Source organism: Podarcis muralis, chromosome 3 (genome assembly GCF_964188315.1).
Source record: "Podarcis muralis chromosome 3, rPodMur119.hap1.1, whole genome shotgun sequence".
Classification (NCBI taxonomy): Eukaryota; Metazoa; Chordata; class Lepidosauria; order Squamata; family Lacertidae; genus Podarcis; species Podarcis muralis.
The window spans coordinates 25198274-25222069 of record NC_135657.1 but is presented as its reverse complement, the minus strand read 5'-3'; the positions used below and the strand labels follow the sequence as shown (position 1 = coordinate 25222069).

Here is a 23796-nt window from a genome sequence, read left to right as displayed (position 1 = left end):
CCCCTTTTCCATCCAGTCACTCGAACCCAGAAATAGTTGATATACATGTGGGCCTTTAAAACGGCCATTCATTTAAAAGTTTTTTATATTTCTTTATTGTAACTGAAAAACTGTACATAAAAAGGAGCTGTAAAGTTACATTTGTCCAAACCAATGTAAGAAATATTTTCTCTGACCAACTTAAAGGGAGTGCAAACATTTTACATTTCATAAAGTGACAAAAAGTAAACCAAAATGAATAGTTTATGGTTTGTAGCAATGGTACAAAGTTAAGCTGGAGGGTTTTGTTTTTTTAAAGATAGTATGGCAAAAAAGAAAACCCTTTTCAAATGAAAAATCATATAGTTTTATTTCTAATCTTTAAAAAAATATAAATGAATTTAGAAGAGAATCACAGTATATGGGCCCTAAACATTTTAAACCATTACAAGGTACATAAAAATAGACACAGATTCCTTGGAAACTTTAATTCTTTGATTAAGCAGCAAGCATATCACTCTTCCAGGCAAAAACACTGCTTAACACAACCCCCTACCCAAAACAGGACGTGCAAGCTGTATGCACATAATCTGGAAAGCACACAATTTTTAAAAAGGACAACATTTTTGCTATGTACATATTCAGTACTACAAATGCTAAACATTTCATTACTGTGTGGAATAGCGTATGTAAAGCAATATTACACTACATACCTATCTCACCCACAAGTGCCCAGTTACAGTTTTGATAGTCTAAAATTGCCATATTTGCGGCAGCACCCAACCTGCTTTATACTGAAGTTCTAGCAACAAGAGACAAGACAAAAAGTTAGCAAAAAAGTTAGCAAAAAAAGGACAACACAGTCACTGGGAGATCTGATCTACATACTTAAATACTGAAAATGCATCGTTATAGTAGTTTGATATTAGAGTGTTATGCCAAAATGCACAATGGACAGGTTGGAAGAATTCAGAGGGTTAACATTGACCCCAGAACCAAAGTTGCAATATTGCAAAGTCCCAAGAATTCTGGCAATTGACTGTGCCGCTTTTTTCCTTTGAAAACCTAGTATTTAAAATCAAACACTGTGACTGGGAATACAGATATAATATGAAGAAAAACCCAGGGATGGGACATTTGTATTTAATATACAACAAACAAAAGAAAATTCTATTTAAATAAATTCTTCAAAAAAAAAAAAAAAAAAAAAAAAAGAAGAAGAAGAAGAAGAAGACATGAGAAAACAAAGTTAATGGATAAATCCCTTTAGCACCTTAATCATGATTAAGGTGTTAATCTAAAAGTTTTGACACTTAAGCTGTAAAATGCAGTATGCATAAGAGGCTGGTACAACTTTATTGTACACAGAAACCTTAAACTTTGAATGTTAAATACCACTGCTTCCGGAAGAAGTGGGGAAGTTAGCTGGGAGAGTAAAGAAGAAACACACATCTTTTCATGAAAACAGAAGACTTCAGTAGCTTAGCATTTTTTTTTTTGCTTCAGAATAAGAGAATCAAATCTACATGGAGCCGCACTGTTTCCTGACTGATTCAGTAAAGCATGATTTGGTATTTGCTTTAATACCAAGTAACATGGGAGATATACACTGGCAAGGAAAATAGATTAAGGTTGCCTGAAAAGCAATGACAGTTAAATACATTTTAAAATATTTTATTGTTTCACACTGCCCCCTATATCTATGGAATTCAGGGGGGCACTCTTTGCTAACTTATTGCCAGAACTGAGATAATAGAATAAAATTTCAGATAAAAAGCAGTTCTACAAAGATTATTTAAAAAGAAGACAACTTTAGTAGCCACATGGCAGCAGAAGTTGTTACTGGTGTTAAGTTTTCCATGTAATGTAAAGTAAGATGCTGTCCCAACCACTGACTACCACCGATTTTGCACTAGCAAGTCATACTTCTAGTATCAGAGCACATAGATAGGTTTAACCTAGTTTGTACCTTAGCTTTGCAAATCTTCAATACAACTTTTTTTTTCTGAAGAAAAGCAATTTATAAAGAAATTTAGAAAAATACAAGCCTAAGAAATGTATGAAGTTATGTTATCTGTCAAAATCTAAATGGCAGGATTGTTAGTAATGCTTCTGATCCTAACATAGGAACATGTAAAAATAATTTCCCCAATATATCAGGTTTATAGCCTGCTTCAGAGCTGAAGCTGAAACTCCTGGTTTGTTTCTGTGTAGTTGAATATAAAGAATTTTTTAAAATAAATAGAGTAAAAACCAGCTGAAGTCTTAGTGCATTGAATGTCCCCCCCCAACTCCCCCCCCCCAGAAGTTAGCTGTGTAAAAAGTCTGATTTCATGGACGTGGTCTTGCTGTTAACAAGCTACTGCACTGAAGTTTCTTTCATACAGTTGGCCAATCACATATTTCTGCTGTAAAGGTTTCCACCTTGCTCTTTTTGTTCAAGATTGATTCAATACTTTGGAAGGCTTGTTTCCCCCTGCCTTTCCCCCTTCATTATCTGAGGAAAAATAGACACTGATACAATTTTGTCATTTACCATAGTTCTGCCCTATTCCTTTAGTGCAGAGGGGACTGTGATTCTGTCTGGATTCCGATAAGCGATGGTGGCTGCGGACCGCCAGTGGAGGATAACGCTGGTCTTGGGTTTAGACGAGGAGGCATGGAATTAGCTGGGCGGATGAGTGGCGGAGGGGGCTGGTTTAGGGTTGGCCTTGGCTGAATAAACCGAGCCTGTTGCTGAAGTGGCGGAGGCTGGCGGTGGAGCGCTGGAGCAGCCGGGAGGGTTGGACGAAGTAATGGAGGAGGCTGGTTCAGAGATGTTACAGGGGTTGCTGGTGTTGGAGTAGACGCCTGGGCAGGTGGAGAAGACCCTACACACTGAGGGGTCTGTGGGATCTGGGCCTATAAACAAAGTGACACAGATATGTAATAGCAGCCATCCTGTCGTATCACGCAGTTCGGGTTGTCATTGCCTCCAGAATATGGGAAGCAGAGCTAGTTCATCCATATTGGCAGCTATGAAACCCTCCTTTGAAAGCAACCATTTCTAAACAGTTCAATAGGGAAAAAGAGGTATGACATTCAGTCAAAACGAAAATGAAATGAAAAAGAAAAAAAAAAGCTTAACAATTCTGCAGTATTTACATTTTCCATTATTAGCATGGTCAAAAGAAAGGTTTGGAAGGGAGGCAGGCGGCCCAGCTCTTAAAATGTTCTGCTAACGCAAGCCCCACTGAACTGAAGGGGGGACATAGTGAGTATTTTGCTCTAAGTACTAGGAGGCAGTAAGATTCCACAGCTGGGGGTTCAGCATTCCACTTCATGTTAAAACATTACATTTTAGGGTATGAAGTTTAATGCCATTCCTGAACTCATGCTTATTTAAGATCCGGTACACAAAAACACACCTCATCTTCATCATCAGTGGTCTTTCCTGATGGCACATTAGTATTTTTTGTGTCCTCCCCTAAAGCAGAGGCATCGCCATTAGAAGCCAGCGTTCCTTGTTCTGCTTCCCACTCCTGCAATACCTCCTCTAAGTTAAACCGGCGCCTGTAGTTTACAAAGAAGTTCTTCACTTGACCAACAGTCTTGTTGCCAATTACATCAGCAATAGCTTGAAAATCTTTACCATACTTGCGGACACCTAAAAAGGCAAAGTAAATACACCTATGAAGGTTCAAGTAAGTAAGCAGAAGTCTGTACGATGTATATATACAGAGATTCCCTCTATGAATGAAAGATAAAGAAAAATTCTGGGGGAAAAACTACAATGGAGCTTCTGTAAAGAACTTTTAACATAATGCAAAATACTGCTATTGGTTCATTTTATTGATCCAAGTTTTAATATTGTTAAGTATCCTACTTACTACATGTAGAGAACCATGTAACTATTTCCACGTGCCCAGAAGGGCTTTACTTTTCAAACAGAAGCCTGCACGTCACAAGACTGTTTTTGAAAAGGAGAGGACTATGAAAAGCAGTTCCCAATACAGCATAGGAAACTCATATTAAATTGGATCAACAGACCATGTCCTTAGCCAAAGAGGGACTGGATCTGAGGCTGGTAACATCTAGCAAATTCTGGTTGTGATCTTATAAGTACCTGGGAATGAATCCCATTGAACATACTCAGTAGACATGGATGAGATTGCACTACCAGTCCCTTCAAATGGCTACTCAGCAACTGTTTACAGAATAGTGAATTTTTTGCCGTACTGGTTAAGTGGCATATAGACAAAGAAGAGTGAAAGACGCCTAAGGAAATGTTTAATTCTAATTCTAGCTACAGGAATCTTGGTAACAATTGTTTTTATTGCTCTCTGAACAGTGGGAACAGAATATATAAACACTCAGAAACATCTGAGTCTCACTACCGCTGGGAAATAGCTAACTAGGAAGTTTACAAACAGCACAATTCTATGCATGTTTATGCAGAAGAAGTCCCAATGAATTCAATGTGGCTTAAAGCCAATTAAGTGTGTATAGGGTTCCAGCTCAAAGCAAACATTTAAACAACTGATGCCCCAATTATGTTTACTCAGGAGCAAGCCCCATTACCTTCAGCTAGTTCCAGGTAAACAGGCATAATATTGCAGCCTGAATTGGTGGGTCTGCAAGTAAGACTGATAAAATCGCATTTTCAAAATAATGAATATATGTATCCAGGAACACACAGAAAAGTCCCGACTAATAGATTCTCCCTTTCTTTTCCGGAAGTACACTTATTTTAAGAAATCCAACTGAGTCCTTCTTCTCCACACCCAAAATATGATTTGCTGTTCCTTGTTTTAACTACGGACTCAGTGAGCTAGCATTAAAATAATAAATAAAGCTATGAATGTACCTCCCAAAATCGATGGAAATAACTGTTGTATTTTAGTAAATGGGGATGGGTGTGTGTACAGTGTGTGTGTGTGGTGGAATTTTAGCAATGGATAAGCCAAAAGGAGGATTTAATGTGCCAGCACTGAATTAGGATTAATCCAGAAAGTGATTTTGCGCTTTTTTTCTTTTCTTACTGAAGATGCACTAAATCAAACAGCATCGAACTGTATTAAAAGAAAACCAAAGGACTAACAGGACTTTGCTAATCCAGATGTAGTAGACCTTTGCATTTTCAGATAAGAAAGCACAAAAATGTTAAAATGTGGGGAGTAGGGTCTCTTATTTTCCTAGGAGCAAAACACTATTTTTGTTATGCATAGATTAAGCACAGTTTGGGTGGCAGAACTATCCTTACTGCTAACTAGCCTGGAATGCAAAGCATTTGCTGGACCACAGATAAGATGATAAGCTTGCTTACAACAGTTATGCACATTTTCTCACAGCATGCTTCTGCACACCAATAGACACAACACTACATTAAGCAACTTCACAATTAAATTCATCCCTCCTCCCTGAAATCTAATACTGATTTTCCTAATAAGAGATGGTCAAATAGCCATCTGCTTGCTTCTTTGATGTGAGAAAGCTACCATTTAGAACTGAAGGGTGTGAGCTATCTAGAAGACTTTGAGAGATTAAGTTTATGGGAAAGTTCAAAATGAACTCAGTTGAGAACTTTTCAGCTATAACCAGCTTTATCTAATCTGACTTTGTATGTTAAGTGGCATTGTTCACTGTTCCTCTAGAATACTTGCCAACTTCATCTTCAAATCATTCCTATTAGTGAGACAAAATTCCTTCCATCACATTTTAAACCTGCCATGTGATGGTGCTGGACCCATATCCTTTTAGCTGCGTATCCATCTTTTATGGTACATTCCATATCACAAAGGATTTCACTCTTTAAAGAAAACAGGAGTCAAGCGAACATACCTTGAACTGCAAGAAGTTGTTCTTCTGTTGTCCAACGGGCATTGATTTTTTGATTTGACTGTTAAGGGAGGAAAAAAGAGTAACAGAGCATATTACAAATTGTTAAGAGGCTGAAAGTATTGAGAATTTCAGCCCCAAACACCACCTTTCAACTCTGTAAGCCAGCAATCACACTCCCTAATTCAGTAGTTCTGATGTTTTCACAAGGGAGCTGTCAAGAATTAGGAACAAAAAGCTGGCTTATACAGAGTCTGACCATTGGTCCATCAGCTTAGTATTCTTTGCACTTACTGGCAACAGGTCTCCAGGGCTTCACAGGAGTTTCCCCGCAACCCTACCCGAAGATGCCAGTGACTGAGCTTAGGACCCTTTGCATGTATGGCATCAAGGCATGGCACTGCCTTTTACTCCTATCTGGGTAGCAGCTTCCCCAACCTTTTCAATGAAGAGAGCCAGTACAGTCATACTTCAGAAGTTGAACGCCTTGCGACTCAAACGTTTTGACTCCCGAATGCCACAAACCCGGAAGTGAGTGTTCCGGTTTGCGAATGTTCTTTGGAACTCGAACGTCCGACATGGTTTCTGATTGGCTGCAGGAGCTTCCTGCAGCCAATTGGAAGCCATGCCTTGGTTTCCGAACATTTTGGAAGTCGAACAGACTTCTGGAACTGATTCCGTTCGACTTCCGAGGTACGACTGTATATGTACACATGTGAAATGTATGTATGGTGTGGTTCTTGTGCTAAACAGAATAAGACCATCCAAATAAAATGGCATATACACTAGGTTCCCTTGCAATTTTGGATCACGAGTTAACGGAATCAGAAGCCATAGTATAATCTAGAGTAATCTTCTAAAAAAGCTGCTACACTTCAGTACATGTGCTACTGTTTACAAGTCATGCTTAAGGTGTTTTGTGCATGACACTAAAACCTGCTTTTGAAACCTTCACACCATTATTTAAATTTTTAAAAATGCATTTCAGCCAATGTAAATTTTAGATAAGCTTTATTGACCGGTTTAAGAAAATATGTACATTTTTACAGTTGAAAATAAAAATGGGATGGATTCCGTTGTTTTGAAAAGCCACATGCAACTTAGTTCCCAGCACAACAAATGCATTTCTGAACATTCATCTGTGCTTTCACAATGACTCACCTCAGGAGGTTTGAATTCTTCTATCCCACCTTCAATTTTCTGCTTAAGTGCACTGTTTACTTGTTTAGCATTCTGAACCTTGTCCAATGAACAACAGAACAAGGAATGAAAATTAGCTGACACAAATTGGTGTACACACCCACCCACCCACACCCCTACCTGTTGCCAAGTGACCAACTCCCTGAGTAGAGAGAAAAACTTCTGAAGAGATGACACTTGCCTATTGGAGCAGTGTTCATCTTCTTCCATATACCAGGCACTAACATGCTCTGCACTATGGCAGAGTTTCAACTTCCGACATCACAGGGCTGAAGGTAGCATCCTAATCTGTTTATCCAAGGCTGAGAATCTGGGCTACGTACCTCAATTGGTTGAGGTTTCTGAAAGCCAGCCATCCCACTATTAGGTTCTGGTTATTAATGGCCAGGAAACAGGACCTCATCTCTCTAACACTTTCCTATCAGTTTAGCAGGCCTACGCTATTTTGTACAGTGGTACCTGGGGTTACATATGCTTCAGGTTACATATGCTTCAGGTTACAGACTCCACTAACCCAGAAATAGTACCTTGGGTTAAGAACTTTGCTTCAGGATGAGAACAGAAATCGTGCTCCAGCGGTGTGGCGGCAGCAGGAGGCCCCATTAGCTAAAATGGTGCTTCAGGTTAAGAACAGTTTCAGGTTAAGAATGGACCTCCGGAACGAATTAAGTACTTAACCCAAGGTACCACTGTATTTATACCCCTGAGAGGCATGAACATACAACTGTATTATTTCTGCTTTGACATTTATATAGCCAGGAAAGTATTCAGATAAAACAGTGTAAAAACTAGACTAGAAGAACAAGCCTGTACCACAACAGGCTGTTTTCCAAACCCAACATAAAAGCACAATAATTGTTATTTACTAACTGTATAGAACACTTTCCCCATAGTTCAATAATTAAAATCCAATTAAGTTAAGTTCCTAGCTTGTGAACTTTAATTATATTTAACTCAACAAGTATACATCCCCAGAGTGGCTAGGGAAACCTAGCCAGATGTGCGGGGTATAAATAACAACAACAACAACAACAATAACAATAACAATCATCATCATCATCATTATTGTTGTTGTTTAGTCATTTAGTCGTGTCCGACTCTTCGTGACCCCATGGACCACAGCACGCCAGGCACTCCTGTCTTCCACTGCCTCCCGCAGTTTGGTCAAAATCGTCATTATTACACCTGTATATTATTGGGGAAACCAATATTTTTGCCAAAGTCTGAGCTTTAAGATATTTCAGAAGTGCTTTAGAAGACAGCTGAAATAGTATCTTTTACAGTAATAAGCAATGCTACGCATACAGAGGATAAACTTAATCTACAACCTAACTATTATGTAAATGTTCTTAGTTTAACTGTGTTTTCATCTACCCAAGCACACAGAATGAGGAAAGAGATAAAAAACCAAAAATAAGTAAGAAGCAAAGCTGATAACTAATATACCTGTCGCTTCAGTGAGATCAGCTCCATATCTAGCTGCCGAAGAAGAGTGTTGGCAGCATTGGGGCTACATGAAACAGCTACCACATCTTCTTGAGTTAGATACATGCCTTTGGGAGGACGGCATTTGGAACGCTGGGAGTGGTGACGATGTTGTAAGCTCTGATACTCTCTTCTACCCAATCCTATTTTGCTGGACTGAACAGGTTGCTCATTACTTCCCTGCAATATTTTTTTTGAAAAGTTAAAGAAAGTTAAACACCACACAATACCTTTTCCTTTAAGAATCCCTCCTCTGTTCACCTTACAGCATCTGTAACACTTACCAAACGCTTCTAAATCCCACGGAAGTCTCAACACCAGTGCAAGTCAAATAAATTCACACACATTTGCATGAATTTTATTAGCAAGAATGCTTTCTAGGCTTTATATTTAAATTTTATGTTTAAATTGCTCATGTTGCCCTGAATAGCAGCAAATATTGCAAATAAACAAATGAATGGGACCTCTAACTATCCCTCAGGTCAAACTACCTCATAGTGCTCATGGGAATCCCACAACCGTTGCACATTTAATAGTGCTGTTACAATTCTGTAAAGCACGCATAACATTTTTTCCTCTCTCCCTTGCATGTGGCTTAGCTTAATTTCTGTGTTTAACTTACTTTTCCAAATGACATTTCGTTCCACCCTTCCTCCAAGCTGCTCAGGATGGCATACACACGCCCCCATTTTAACCTAACAACCTCTGTGACGTAAGTTATGCTGAGATATACCGCATTTTTCCATCTATAAGACACCCCCATGTGTTAGATGCCCCCTATTTTGGGGGCCTCCAAATTAAGAAAACATCCCTCAGCACTACCCGTGTATAAGACGAGCCCCAATTTTAAACCTATTTTTTTTGGTAAAAAAACCTAGTCTTATACATGGAAAAATACGGTAGTGACTGGTCCAAGTTTTATGAAGGATGTTTTATTTTGCTTTAACTATTTTTTGGAAGCGGGGGATGACTGTGGGCAGGAGGGACTTGCAACCAGGAAGGGAAATGGTTAAGAGAGCACCTACAATACGATAATCTTTATTGTCATCGTCCCATACAGAACAACAAAATTGAAAAATCTACATAAAACATTCAAAACCCAGCAAGCCTGCTATCCCAGCTATCCCAACCTGGTTAGCCCCCTAAAAACTCTGATACCCATTTTTAAATACAATATATTCCCATAGAGACTCCTTACACTGCGTTTAAAACCAAAATCGCATTTGGGTAGAATTCGCAGCCTGCTAGTCCTAGTCTTTATAACCCTGTACCTTCTTCCAGAAGGCAGAAGCTGAAAGAGATCATTTCCGGGGTGCGCACTATCCTGTGCTATCTCTGCAGCTAGTTACTTTAAATGAATTCAAGGTTCCAAGACTGAATGGAATCATTTGCCAGGGCACTGAATGAGCTTGTTGGCATTAACCTGCCAGAAATCTTTTAAATCTTTTGCAGTGAGTTTTTTAAATAAAATATTTCTGTAGTCAACCTCCCCCATTTAATGGCTTTATATTTCACTTTGTATTTCAATTGTGGGTTTTGTTTTTACTCATGTTATATGGCAGTGTAATAAATAAAGCAAATAGAATCTGTGAAGAGTGGGTGAGGTGCCAGAAGATTTCAGAGTGACAAATATTGTCTCCATCTTAAAGGGGGAGGCAGCGGTGTAGTGTCGGATCTGGGAGCTACAGATGCTGTATGCTTGTGAAACATGGACCACTTATAAAAGCCATCTCCAACTTCTTGAAAGATCCCATCAATGGTGTCTTGGAAAATTTTTACACATCACTTGGGAAGACAGGTGAACTAATGCCAGTGTACTAGGAGAAGCAAAGATCACCAGTGTTGAAGCGATGATTCTGGTCACAAGGAGTTTGCAATCCTTTCACACAAAAATCCACTCCAGGTTCGCTTCCTTTATTTCAGAAGGCTAATTTTGCTGGTGAAAGTAGTTTTGTTGTCATTGTTGTTAAACATCTGGGGGTTGGAAGCCCTTGCCAATCTATAGCAAATCAGCCAGAGATCTACCAGACAATCCCAATCTACCTCTTGTCCACCTGGCCATAGAAGACTACAATCAAGAATGAAAATAATCTTGAGCCAAAACCAACAAGATGAAATCCAAGAGAGATAAATGTAGAGCATTTAGGTGCCACAACCGAAAAGCCAGTGACTAGTACCCACTCACTGTATCTTTAAATTTACATGAATATTATTCACATAGTTAATGTGAATAGTATGGTTATTGCAGTTTAACTATTCATTACCTCTTTTTTAGTTTCCTTCTTGGGATCATAATCACTATCATTTCCATCCATTGGGTGAGTTTCTTCCACATCATCATCACTGAGGACACAAACAGATTAGGGAACTTGCTTCCTTTCACCTCCTCCTATATTTGATTTTACCCTTACAGCAAAGGTTGTTTTTGCAGCTATTCTGCATAATAAAAAGTCATTACTTGATGTCAACAGGGAAGTTCATAGCAACAGGCTTAACAAACAGATTCAAATGGAATGAACTATACTTCTGTCTTTAAGCATGGCATCCACTAAACATTAATTTCCATGCTTGAATAGTACAGTATGGGAATCAGATTTAAAAGCATGAATGGCAGGAAAAGCAGTTTTATGCAATATTCCCATACACTGAATATATAAAAATGTTTCCTCCCCTATATTTAACACACTTAAAGTATCTGTATACCACCCTTCATAAAATCATACACTGGGTTGGCTTACCGTAAGGTAGTTTTCTACAAAATGTATTAATATTAAAACATAATTTGCATATTAAGTTACACAAATATGTTGCATGTTAGGGGATGCTGCCCATGCTTGCTTCACTCTTCAACCTCACTTTCCTCAACCCTCCCATAAACTTCCCATACCACCGACATCCCCCTCCTTTTACAACTGACCAAACCCCTTCCCTCTGTCTGTCTGTCTGTCTGTCTGTCTGTCTCTCTCTCTCTCTCTGTGTGTGTGTGTGTCTCAGAGAGTACTCCAGGTTATGCATGCTTCACCTGGCACATATTTATGGTTTCATGAGAATAAGTCAGGCATAGGCAAACTCGGCCCTCCAGATGTTTTGAGACTACAATTCCCACCATCCCTGACCACTGGTCCTGTCAGCTAGTGTCAGGGAACTGTCATCGGAAGGACAGGAGGTGAAAGGGCTCGCTGAGGTTGAGAGAGACTCAGCAGCTGGAGAGGGAACCAGCAGGGGGAGAGAGGGAGCTCCGAGGGAAAGTGAGTCGGAGGGATGGCTCAGGGACACTTCCAGCGAAAACAGTGGGGAGGTTTCAAGACCTCCTATAGGGACATCCATTCCTTGCCGGAAACTGTCGCGCCGAGAGTCCAGAAGACGTGTTTCCGTTAAGGAGCTTTTATGCTGGAAGAGATTCCGTAAGCGCCCACTTTCGGATTCTGCTAGCGACTAACGGAGCCATGCTTGAGGGGCTCCGTCGTAGGCAGAGGTTTGCGGACTTGGCCAAACTCTGAGGGACTTGCATTTTACGCACAAGCTGCTCATCATCCCATCACAGCTAGGTATGATGGGAGTCCCAAAACATCTGGAGGGCCGAGTTTGCCTATGCCTGGAATAAGCATACAAATTTGACTAGTGCTATATTCCGATAATTCCTGCTATAAAGCTGGGAATGCACTACAAAGCAGTAAAGAGGGTATGTGGACTGTTAATGGAAGGTCTCTCCTGGATGCAGTAAATCTGCACCTGATTAGTTGTAACAAAGATGCAATACCATGGAACAACATGCCTTGCGTTAGTAACAAAAAAGCAAAAGCAGAAACACAAAAGGATATAAGCAAGTTGTTATTTTCAGAAAGGTGTTGTGCTGCTTACCTGTCGCCTTGATTATTTCTGTTTGCCAGCTTCCTAGCTTGGCGGTCCATTAAACTTGTCCTAGAACGAGTTTTCTTCCAGGAGTAGTAATACTTGACAAGACTTGCAATAGTCTTGTCTGGAAGCTAAAACATGCCAACACAATATGTAGATGCTAGTTATAAATAATGTGAATGAAATATTGTGACACATTGTTTAAGTGTGGGGGGGGGGGGAGAGGAGATTACGTTAAGTCAAAGGTTCAAATTCCTAAGACTCCTCCTCCTCCCTGCAGCACTAGGAACCCATGGTGATAGCAGAGGATTTTAAAAAGCAAACAAAAACTGTTAAGGTGTTCAAATCACCATGAGTGTGATTAAAGCTCACACTAAAAGCAAACCACTAGGCATTTGAAGCGTCTAGGCTGTTACATTTCCTCATAATCATAAATGCTGATGCTCCTGAGAAATAGGTCCTACCTACCGAGAGGGGTGGGGAGACAGAAACATCCACAACTTTATTGCACTTTAAAATCTGAGTGCATGTGATTATTTATTTATACTAAATGAATAAATATTTAACAGGCTATATTTAGGCCATCCTTTAACAGTGCAATCCTGCACATGCCTACTCATAAGTAAACTCCACTGAGAGTTTGAGGTAAGTGGATATAGGCCTGTAGTTAAATGCCTACATTTCCCCGTAAGAATAAATCAAAAGTAAATTCCTTAGCTTTAACTGGATGGTACCAACATTTTGGCCAAACTGTATCCTCTTTTAAATAATAAAGGACTTCAAAAGGATAATCTTTCTATCAAGTAACACAGTAAATGACCAGTTGATCTGCAGGTCTGGCTTTGACTATTTAAGTTTAAACTGCAGAAAAAGAAAAGCAGTGCAATTAAAGGATTTATTGGGATTACTTTTCCACGTAAAAACTGGTTCTCTGGAAGGGTATTCACATGTTGGCTGAAACAAACCATACCTTGCTAAACACTAACCCTATCATATTAATTTGTCTATTAATAAAACATGTTCTATGGGAGGGGTGAATATCCTGCAGCCTGCAGCTCACCAAGAGATGTTTTGGGGACCCCCCAATTTTCAGCTGATCACTCCCATAGGTGATAGTAAAAGGTTTTTGTGGCCCCTCTGCATTCGTCCATTTTTTTAAATCTGGCTATAATTTTTTTAAGTATTGCTTTTACTGGCCACTCCTGCAAGTCTCCTCCTGTGATGCCAAAGGTTTTTGTCCCAACCTCATTCCCAGGTGGTCCATGTATTACCTTACCATTTGTTGGATTCTGTGAAAGCTTTTCCCATGGAAGCTGAAAGCTTGTTCAAACAGGACTTTATCCTCAACTGTCCACTCATCCGGAAAAGGAGTAAAATTTGGGAGATCTGCAAGTGACTTCTCAATGTTGTGCTTATGCCAGAACAACATGCCAAGTGCCTTTAAAGAGAGAGCCAGAGAGCCAGAGAGAGAGAGAGAGAGAGAGAGAGAGAGAGAGAGAGAGAGAGAGAGCCCTTGTTCTTATCATAATGCATCCTACTAGCTCTTGCAGTGATGATGCAGAGTTGCTGATGATGCATAGATGCTCTTTTCAGTTACTCTTCCATGGTGCTCATACAGTACATCTCAAGATTCACCATCATACTTAAAGGTGTGGAAGTGCTGGTTTAAAATATATATAAAGCCCTGAACAGTCCAGGGCTGTTAGAACTGAAGGATCATCTGTCCTCATGCTCAAGTCATAGTCCAAGGCCTTACGTCTTCTTCTACCTCTGCCAGAAACATGACCTTTTTGCTGGAAGGGAAGCTTCAATGGGCCCGTCCTGATTCTCCTTTCATACACAACTTAGAACTGCTATTTTGCAGAGATCTTTTGGACATGGGGCATGGGGGCTAAGCTAGCCCTGTGCTTTTCATCAAGCTGTTAAAAGCTTTTTGACAATATTATTTCCAAGTTATGTAGTTTTATTACACTGAGGGTTGCTTTGGACAAAAATGTATATATAAAATCTCTTTAGAAAACTGTCTTGAATTAATTTGTTATATTTATAACACTTACCTGTTCCACATTGTAGCCATGTTTTTCCTTTGCTATTGCAATATATTCATCCACTGTAACAAAAGAATGCTAGAGTTATTTATACTTGGACCTGAGGAGCAGTTTAGGATAACTGATACTAGGTGCCACACAACACTTTATGCTTTCTAGAAGAGAAATGTTCAGTCTCCATTATGAATAGATTCGTCCACTTAAAATCTACAATTTGAGGTCATGTTAATAGTGACCATTATTTTTTCCCAACTTGGAAATATTCCAGAGACTCTCTAGTGGGAAAAGGGCTGTTGATCAAAGTTGCAATCATTTAGACTGCTTAAGTAAATACATTTAAACATCCGATCCATAAACAGGAGAGGCACTGCTTCAAATTTCATCATATTCAGGTGCCAGGTTAGCCTCTGTGATGAGCAGGGCCTTCTCAATTGCCTCTCCAAAGCTTTGGGACACTCTTTCACAGGCTGTGTATCCTGCTCTCTAGGATCTTTCAGTCACAAATCTGTACTTTATGTAAGAAATGTGACATAAAAAGGAGAGGCTGATGGGGATGTGGCATGGCTCTTTCTTGGTGAAAATCATCCATGCTCTTGAAGCAAGACTGTAAACTTCACATTACAGGGAGATGAAATCTACTTCTGATACTTCTCAATTGTCTCTTCTACTGTACGTCTAAGATTCCTGGCATCTCACTCTCTGAATTAAAACAAAAACAAAACTTTCTACTCACCAACTCGCCTTCCCCTTTCTTTGGCTCTTAACTGATACCACCCTTGAGAAAAGAAAAGTTAAGAATACTCCCTGCCAACTGAGTTGTTGTGTGGTAAGGAGAGAACTTGGGGGAAGGGGGCTATATATAGTGGTACCAAAAGAATGCAAGGACTCCAAGTGGACACATGAGCCTCTGGCTAGCAGACTATTCTCTAATTACCTGATAGGGAAAGGAGGACTGACCACTGGGTAGAACTACAGAAGGATTTCAAATGCCCATATTATAGCAGCATTTGAACACATATTAATGGAGAATAGGTCTTTAAACGGCCATTAGTCATGGTAGGTATATGTAAGCTTCAGAATCAGAGGTATCTGGTTGACCGCTGCAGAAAGCAGGATGGCGGATTAAACAGACTCTTGGTCTGGTCAAGCAATGCTTCTCCTATGTTCAGTAAGTACAGTGTGCTACAGCACACCTTTTATAGCAGATGCAGAATGTCTGCGTGAACTGTAACAGTATTAATACCTCTGTCAACCTGGAAAGAGAATTCACTTGTTAAATGCGAGAACACACTTTAACACCTTGCCAGGCTGGACCATTTAACACTAGACGTTACCAGCCGTGTCCTGAAAGTTTTAAAAAACGAGTACAAGAATATGCTGGAAAATTCAGCACATACATTACGGGCAGCATACAAGACTTTTTAAAGAAGTACTTTTAAAAGGGTGCTAAAAACAGCCAGCCAGCAAGATCTTTCAGTGGCAATTTGTCTAAATTGGGAAGGTATTAGATACGGGACATGGGAGCAGTAGTGAATGTGACTGAATTCGAACTAGAGCATCTTGGGAGCTAAAGCCTACAAGGAACTGCTTGTATGTGTAGCATTTTTATAGCGTGTGATGTGATTCTTATACAAAGCAATTGACAGAACACTATTTAATGCATTCCACAGAACTTACACTTGGCATCTGAAATACTATGATATGGAGACCACACAAGCATCCCTCCATTGTCTTTATCTGTGTATTTTGTAGCTCCTAGAAGAAAGATTAAGTTGTTCAATTTTTTTAAGAGAACACTTAATTCACAGACGGTAAAAAGCAGTCATATACAAGTGGACGAAATATAGTCTGTTGTTCTTCACTTACGCAGAATCCCTCTGTTCTCTGAGTTTTGTAGAAATAGAACAGTTATGGTTAAGAAACAATCAACGTTTCAAGTAGCACAGGCCCTAAGCTCTTTTTTGAGAGCTGATGTGAGAAATATTGGGAAACAGTAGACTTTCTTCCCAAAGACAAACAACCTTGGTACAGCTAAAATAATCCTATGTGCCAAGGCCAAAAGAACAGTAGAGAGGTGTCCTTGGGGATAAACATTTCAATGATGTCTGGGAACGCAGAGTTAAGTGCACACTGAACATTAAGCTTGCACATGCTGGAGCTGGCAAAGCATCTACAGTTCATTCTTGGTGCATTAAAAACATGTACAGTTTACAGCATTGGTTAAGCCCAGTGATCTCTGCAAATGTAATTATCAATGAAACAAAACGTAACAGAAAGAACTACTTGAATCCGGGTTACAATTGCACACCTCATCCACCTTTCTGTGTGGAGCTATGGACACTACAGTGGTACCTCAGTTTACAAACTTAATCCATTCCGAAGTCCGTTCTTAAACCCAAACTGTTCTTAAACTGAGCCGCGCTTTCCCTAATGAGGCCTCCCGCCGCCAGTGCCCTTCCACCGTTCGGATTCCGTTCTTAGACTGAGGTAAAGTTAGCAAACCGGGACACTACTTCCGGTTTTGCCGAGTTCGTAAACCGAATCGTTCGTAAACAGGACTATTCTTAAACCGAGGTACCACTGTACTGAGCGCCTTTTTGTTAGGTGGTCTTCAACTTAAGTTTTACTGCAAGCAGATCGACTGAAAACAACAAACATGACTAAGTTACTATTAATATTAATGAGCCTATTCTGAGTAAAACTTAGTTGAGTGCCACTCATTAATATAGGATCCCGCTTCACACCACTAAGTTCTGTGTAAAGTGTTTCTTGAGCAAGGAACGAGGAGGGAATCGCAAGCAGAAAAAGTGAAGCTGGAATCCAAAGGCAACTAGTCAGGTACTGTAAAAACTGCCTCTGTAAACACTGAAGTCTTGTATCAAGAGAGGACCATCCACACTATCCCTAGGGAAGGACATTTTATTAGATTTTCTCATCATTAAAAGACATACTACTGTGTGGGAGAGGTTCAAATTTCCACTAGCCCAAAACCTGTGTCATCATCCGGTGGAAATAAATTTATCCAAGCAGAAATAAGAGAGCCCAGGAAGTCACACAGCAATAGGAGGAGCCAGAGCACTGCAACACACCAAACAACTGACAACAAATAGGGCACATTACTTGCAAGATGTATGGTTTGCTCCTAGTTAACAGTCATAAGAGGAAGATGGACAAAGAGAAAGCTGAGAGAAGCAGCACCTCAACTCTTCATCATGTACCTCCTAACAGACAGCTACAGTGGAAGCCTGTGAGACTTTCCATGATAGGTAGGAAACAGCAGCTTTGAGGGGTTTTCGACACTCAAGCAGTATATAAATCATAAATCGATACAGATATAAAAGCAACACTAGCATTGGGTTTTCTAGGAAATTTTCAACTGAAAAATATACTGGATTCTGAAAAATATTCAGTTTGCATTTTGGTCTCCATCCAGATCACATCTGGTTTGATTTTACTTGTGTTTAGTAAACAAACAAATCTTTGAGATGTACTCAAAGATGAAGCATTTCTTCCTTCCTAGAATGCATATATCCCAAGCATGGACCATAGAAATTAGTTTAGACACCCCCAGCACCTGCTCCTCAATGGAATGAAGGCATAGCTCCCAATATTTTTCAGACATATAATAAAAATGCAAGTCCCGCCTCCAAATATAAGGTTCTACAATTAGGCAGAAAGAAGCAGTTGTACAAATATAAGATGAGGGACACCTGGCTTGTTAGTAGAACATGTGAAAAGGATCTAGAAGTCTAAGCAGACCACAAGTTTAACATGAGCCAACACTGTGAAGCAGCAGAAAAAAGGCTAATGCTATTCTAGTCTGCATCAACAGACCTACAGTGTCCAGATTAAGTGCAGTAATAGTACCACTCTATTTTGCCTTGATCAGACCACACCTTAAGTACTGTGTCCAGTTCTGGGCACCACAATATAAGGAGGAAATTGACAAGCTGGAATGTGTGCAGAGGGTAACCAAGATGATCAAGGGTCTGGAAACTAAGCCTTATGAGGAATGGTTGAGGCAGTTGGGTACGTTTACCCTGGAAAAGAGGAGACTGAGAAGGGATATGAATGCCATCTTCAAATATTTCAAAGGCTGTCACACGGAAGATGGAGCAAGTTTACAGTGGTACCTCGGGTTACAAACACTTTGGGTTACAGGCTCCGCTAACCCTGAAGTAGTACCTCGGGTTAGGAACTTTGCCCCAGGATGAGAACAGAAATCGTGAGCCAGCAGCACAGCGGCAGCGGGAAGCCCCATTAGCTAAAGTGGTACCTCAGGTTAAGAATGGTTTCAGGTAAAGAACGGACCTCCGAAACGAATTAAGTTCATAACCAGAATTACCACTGTACTTTCTCCTGTTCCAGAGGCCAGGACCCAAACCAATGGCTTCAAGTTACAAGGACTAAACATCAGGAAGAAATTTCAGATGGCAAGAGCTAATTGACAGCGGAACGGACTCCCTTGGAAAATGATGGACTCTCCTTCATAGGTTTTTAAGCAGAGGTTTGATGACCACCTGTCATTTATGATTTAGTTCAGATTCCTGCATTGCAGAAAGCTGGACTAGATGATCCTTGAGATACCTTCCAACTCTACATTCTATGATTCAAGATAGCTCTCAAGCGAGAAAATGCTGCTTTCTCCAACCTTTGTGAGCCTGCAACTTTAAAGTTTTCATTGTAACTATACACAGTTTACAGAAATGGACATACTATTTCATTGATTTGTTCCCTCCCCTCTTCATGCAGTTTGCCTTCACATATTTTGGCAATCCTGTCGTCTTGCCAATCTGACACAAATGCCAGGAGTCCTAGAGTTCACTGGAAGACAATCTTCCATGTTCCACTGCACCAAACAAAAAGATAACAGGAGTTAAAGGTTACTAAAAGTCTACCATCTACTTGGTCACCCAGGGAAAGGGCCAAATTAGATGTATCTTCAGTCTGATCTAGCAAGACATTCTCAGTGCAGTATTAGCCTCAAATACTAACAAATAGTAATCCATCCCAATAAATTACCTACCTACCCTTCATTACATGACTCAAGAAAAACCATGCTGCAGCAGGCAGCACAAAACAATATCCTAGCAGTAGGTTTTTGAAAGACTGTGAAAAACTTTGGAGGCAATATGGTACACCACTATTTAGGCTGCCTAAAAAGAAGTGCACAGGATGAAGGATGTAGAACAACATTCACTCTACTCTTTTGGCATGGAAAACCTTATCACATTTCTGGAAGAACAGCTGGCGAAAGACAAGGGTATTCATACAGAGAAGGAAGAAATAGCTAATAGATAGGCTGTCATAATCGGCTGCTGTTATCTTTCTACACAGCCAGTTCTCTCAAGTTATCAATCATTTTCCTCCAAAAAAGTTCCACAGCAGAAAGGATCAAAATTAGGTAATTATGAGCTGTGTACTTGTCACCCTGCAGCCATCATCCATCTATCTGGCAGTGCACATGACCACATATTATACCCAGGGCTTTTTTTCAGCTGGAACTCACAGGAACTCAGTTCTGACACCTCTCAGGTGGGCGCCATTGCCATTATAAGAGAACAAGGGAGGCATTCCTGGTGAGTTCCAGCAACTCTTTTTATAGATAAATAGCACTGATTATACCTCCCCTATATTTGTATCACCGAATGAGCCAAGAGGAACATATGTGAATAGGCCTGACGTCCCCAGATTATCCAAAAGGATATGATAAACTGCAACTGGCTGTACATGAGTCATAGTAAATGCTCAGTGTCCACACTTATCCACGAGACACTTACGTCTCAACAGGAAACTTGTGACCAGTCAAGAGTTAAACCCATCACAAGCAGGGTCAATATTTTACCTGCAGCAGGTCAAGAGCTGTTTCACATTAGCAACTCAGGGTATTTACTATTTACCTTAAATAGATGAAAAGAAAACACAAACAGATTCCTTATTGAGAAAGGGAACAATAGAAATACAGTGAACTTAAAGTCATTTCGGGCTAATAACTTCTTAAAGGATCTTAAAAATGATTAATCAAGCTTAAGGTCAACAATTTATTAGCCTATATGACATGTATACATTAGAAGAAGGTCAAGATCTAACGTAGCACGAGTGGGTGTTCACATGTGCAACAAAACTCTCCTTAGTCTCCTCCTTCCTGCAAACCCCGCATCTGCACCAGAGACATGGGGAATCCTCAGCAGGCATAGGCAAACTCCAGCCCTCCAGATGTTTGGGACTACAATTCACATCATCCCTGGTCCTGTTAGCTAGGGATGATGGGAATTGTAGTCCCAAACATCTGGAGGGCCGGAGTTTGCCTATGCCTGCCTCAGAGTGACAAGAGGGCCACAGGAAACTGGGGGAGGGGGACAGAAACCCAAAGTCCTGTTGCACAAGTACATTTTGGTTCCACAAGTGAGTGGACATAACTGGATGCTGCCCAAAACCTAGAATTGTCAGGAGTCATTTATTTTTCAGACCAGTATTGATGCTGTAAAACCACACATTTATGATCAACAAAGGCCTCCACTATGACTCAAATGAGCATTTCTAAAAGGGCAAAAGAAATAGTTCGCTCCCCCCTTAAGCCATATACTTAGCATGTTGTAAAACATCAAAGGCCAGAAAACTGGAATGGCTACTGATGTAAGCTCAAACCTCAAGAGAAGGGAATCACTCTAGTAGCAGGAATCAACAGACATATGGGTACAGGTCTAAAGAACAAGAGAGTTGACAGTGCTTCCTTGTGGCCAAAGCAAGGAATGAGAATGTGTGTGTTACAATAATATAAATCCTCTTCTTTGTCCATGCAAATTAAAACAGACTTAAATTAGTGTCAACGAGTACAAGTTTGCCTGTACATTGACACATGGTTCACCAAAGCATTGGGTAAAATCTACAATCAGATTCTACAATCCTATAAACTTCAGTTTCGGCCCCTTTTAATTACAATGAAAAATCCACACTATATAAATTACTACGATAAGCAATATTGCTCCCAAACTACTATAGATTCAATATGGGCTGTTTAAAAAGCAAAACATTTTTTTTTACACCCCCTCATTTCCTTCCTATAAGGTAATAGCCACCCTCCACTCCCATATATGAGGCCTGTTCACTTCAGCTTGCACAGAGCAAATGCTGGCCCCGTGCAGCTTCAGTGACCACAAACAAGCAGCACAAAGCTTGGGAGAGCAAAGAAAATCCCATACCTTTAACCTTCACAAATGCAAGTCACACATACACATACACACAATATTCAACTGAATGCACACCTATTCAGTCTCCCTTCAACAACCATGCAATAAAACTCCATTTTCGAAAGACCAAATGATACCAGGTTACAAACATATTTTTTTTTTTTTTTAAAAAGAGAGTATTTACCAGGATCAAAGTCAGGAATGCGAGCTTGATAGTCTGCTCCGACCCTCATTCCTACATCTGCAATGGAAGAAAAAATAAATGCATCACTTAGAGGGGCGGTGGGGGAAAGACGCTGTTCTCTTCAGTCATGAAGTGTGATCTTTAAACAATATAGATTGTGAGCTAGAAGCATCACAAGCAAGCCAATCCAAGACCACCACTGCAGCCAAACCTTGGTTATTTTGATAGCCTCAAACCCTTCACCCTTTGAACAAGTGTGGAGAGAGAGAAAGAAATAGGGGGTGGGGTGCAGATCACCCACCATCATCACCACTACTGCTACCTCACACCGGAAAAAGAAAACCCTACTTCCTTTTAACACTCTAGGTAGGCAATAATTTCCAAAAGGTGAATAATTATTTTTGAAATCGTTCTTTTTTTAAAAAAACAAAACAAAACACCCATACGGTTTGACACAAACATCCCCTCCACTTTTTTTTTTATTGTGCAAATACTGCAAGGTGTTGGCCCGACTGTATGCATCAGCTGTGCCTCTCTAACCCACTCAAGGTACTAATAGTGAAGATTATAAGGCGGTGCACATAAAATAGACCTCCATGCCGGCAATCCCTTCATAATTCGTCCTCGTTTGAAAGGCTTACACTACTAAATCTGCACCATAGTGTACGCACAAAACACGCCCGCACGCACCTAAAGAGAAAGGCAACGCCGCGCCCGAGGTGCGGCTGCGATACACGCGTGTCCATTGTGAAAATGCACACCCACTCTCAACGGGATACGGACGGATGGATGGATGGATGGAGAAGCGGACAGGCTGGCTGGCTGGCGCGCGCGCGCGCACACACACACACACACACACACACATATTGCGCACGCCCACGGGGAGGCAGGGAGAGCGCGCCCTCGCGCGCACACACATATACCCGCAGCAGAAACACACACACACACATACTTGCACTTTTTACCCTCACTCACTCGAGCCCTCCACGCGCGCGCTTCAACCCGCCACTCGCTTTGCACGAACGCGAGGGCGCGTTCACACGTACACACCCTGCGCACACACACCCCGGCACACACACACACACACACACACACACACACACACACACACATATTTATATATACAGGCTCCGTGGTGCAGCCGCCATGCAGCCAAGCCAGTGCGCAGTGGCGAAGCGACCAGGCCCAACTCGAGTCTAGTCTCGGAGGGAAGGGGCTGGTGGGTTGTTGGTGGAGGGAGGCTGAAGCTCGCACCGTGCTCGTCTCCGCTGTCGCCGCCGCCGCCACCGCCGCCTCCTCCTCCGCTCTCCGCCTCAGAAAAGTGCCCGTTGGAACCGGGGCTGCCGCCGCCTCCGTTCTTGGTGCCGTTGGGGGCCCCCCTACTCTTGCCGCCCCCCAGGAGCTCGGCTCCTTTCTCCATCATGCCCGGCATGACGGCTGCCGAGGCGAGGGGGCGGCGGGCGGTGGCAGCGGCTGCCGAAGGGGGGGAAAGTTAATATGGAGCCGCCATGTTGGTGCCCCTTTCCCCCGCCCCCCCGCGGCTCAGGCCGCCGCGGCGCCGGCGCCTCCTCCCTTCCCTTCTCTCTCTCTCTCTCCCTCTCGCCGTCCCCCCCCTCCCCACCCCGCTTCTGCTCGCCTCCTCCGCCCACGGGTCGGGGATCCCTCCGCGGCGGCCCAGCCGGATCTAGCCTCGCGCGCTGGAAGCTTGAGGAGAGAGAGGGCGAAGGCGGGACGGAGGTGCCTGTCGTCTGCCGCGCGCCGCGCCTCCGAAGGCCGGGGCCTCGCCTCTGAGGGGAGAGGACGGGCCGAAGCGCGGGGCTTGCGGGGGGCGGCTATGGGGTTGGGGGGGTGGGATGCCTAGTCGGCGTCGGGGCTTTGAGGCCTGTTTCCCCTCAACCGGGAGAAGGGACGAGAGCCGCCGAGCTCAAGCTTCCAGACTCGGATAAGATCCTCCCCGCGTGTCAGTCGCGGTTCCTACACGTGAAGCCTTAGCGCAACTTTTTCTGCATGTGGGAAACGTGCTACACGGGTGCTCAAA

At 41.6% G+C, this 23796-nt stretch overlaps 1 protein-coding gene across 4 annotated transcripts; it reads right to left on the bottom strand.

Annotated features, from left to right (window-relative positions):
• Nucleotides 1-71: 71 nt before the first annotated feature.
• On the bottom strand, nt 72-23344 carry RCOR3 (REST corepressor 3). Of its 4 annotated transcripts, none has more exons than XM_028724720.2 (12): nt 23013-23344; nt 21759-21815; nt 16062-16139; nt 14394-14446; nt 13613-13774; nt 12343-12467; nt 10746-10824; nt 8443-8661; nt 6958-7035; nt 5800-5857; nt 3387-3625; nt 72-2880 (listed from the first exon to the last, which is right to left on the bottom strand). In XM_028724720.2, exons 1-12 carry the CDS (start codon nt 23188-23190, stop codon nt 2536-2538), a joined length of 1671 nt encoding a protein of 556 aa, XP_028580553.2. In that variant the 5' UTR covers nt 23191-23344; the 3' UTR covers nt 72-2535. The 4 variants fall into 4 exon arrangements, with proteins under 4 accessions (XP_028580553.2, XP_077781685.1, XP_077781683.1 ...); XM_077925559.1 differs by lacking the exon at nt 23013-23344 and adding an exon at nt 22884-22977; XM_077925557.1 differs by lacking the exon at nt 23013-23344 and adding an exon at nt 22449-22552.
• Between the last annotated feature and the right edge of the window lie 452 nt (nt 23345-23796).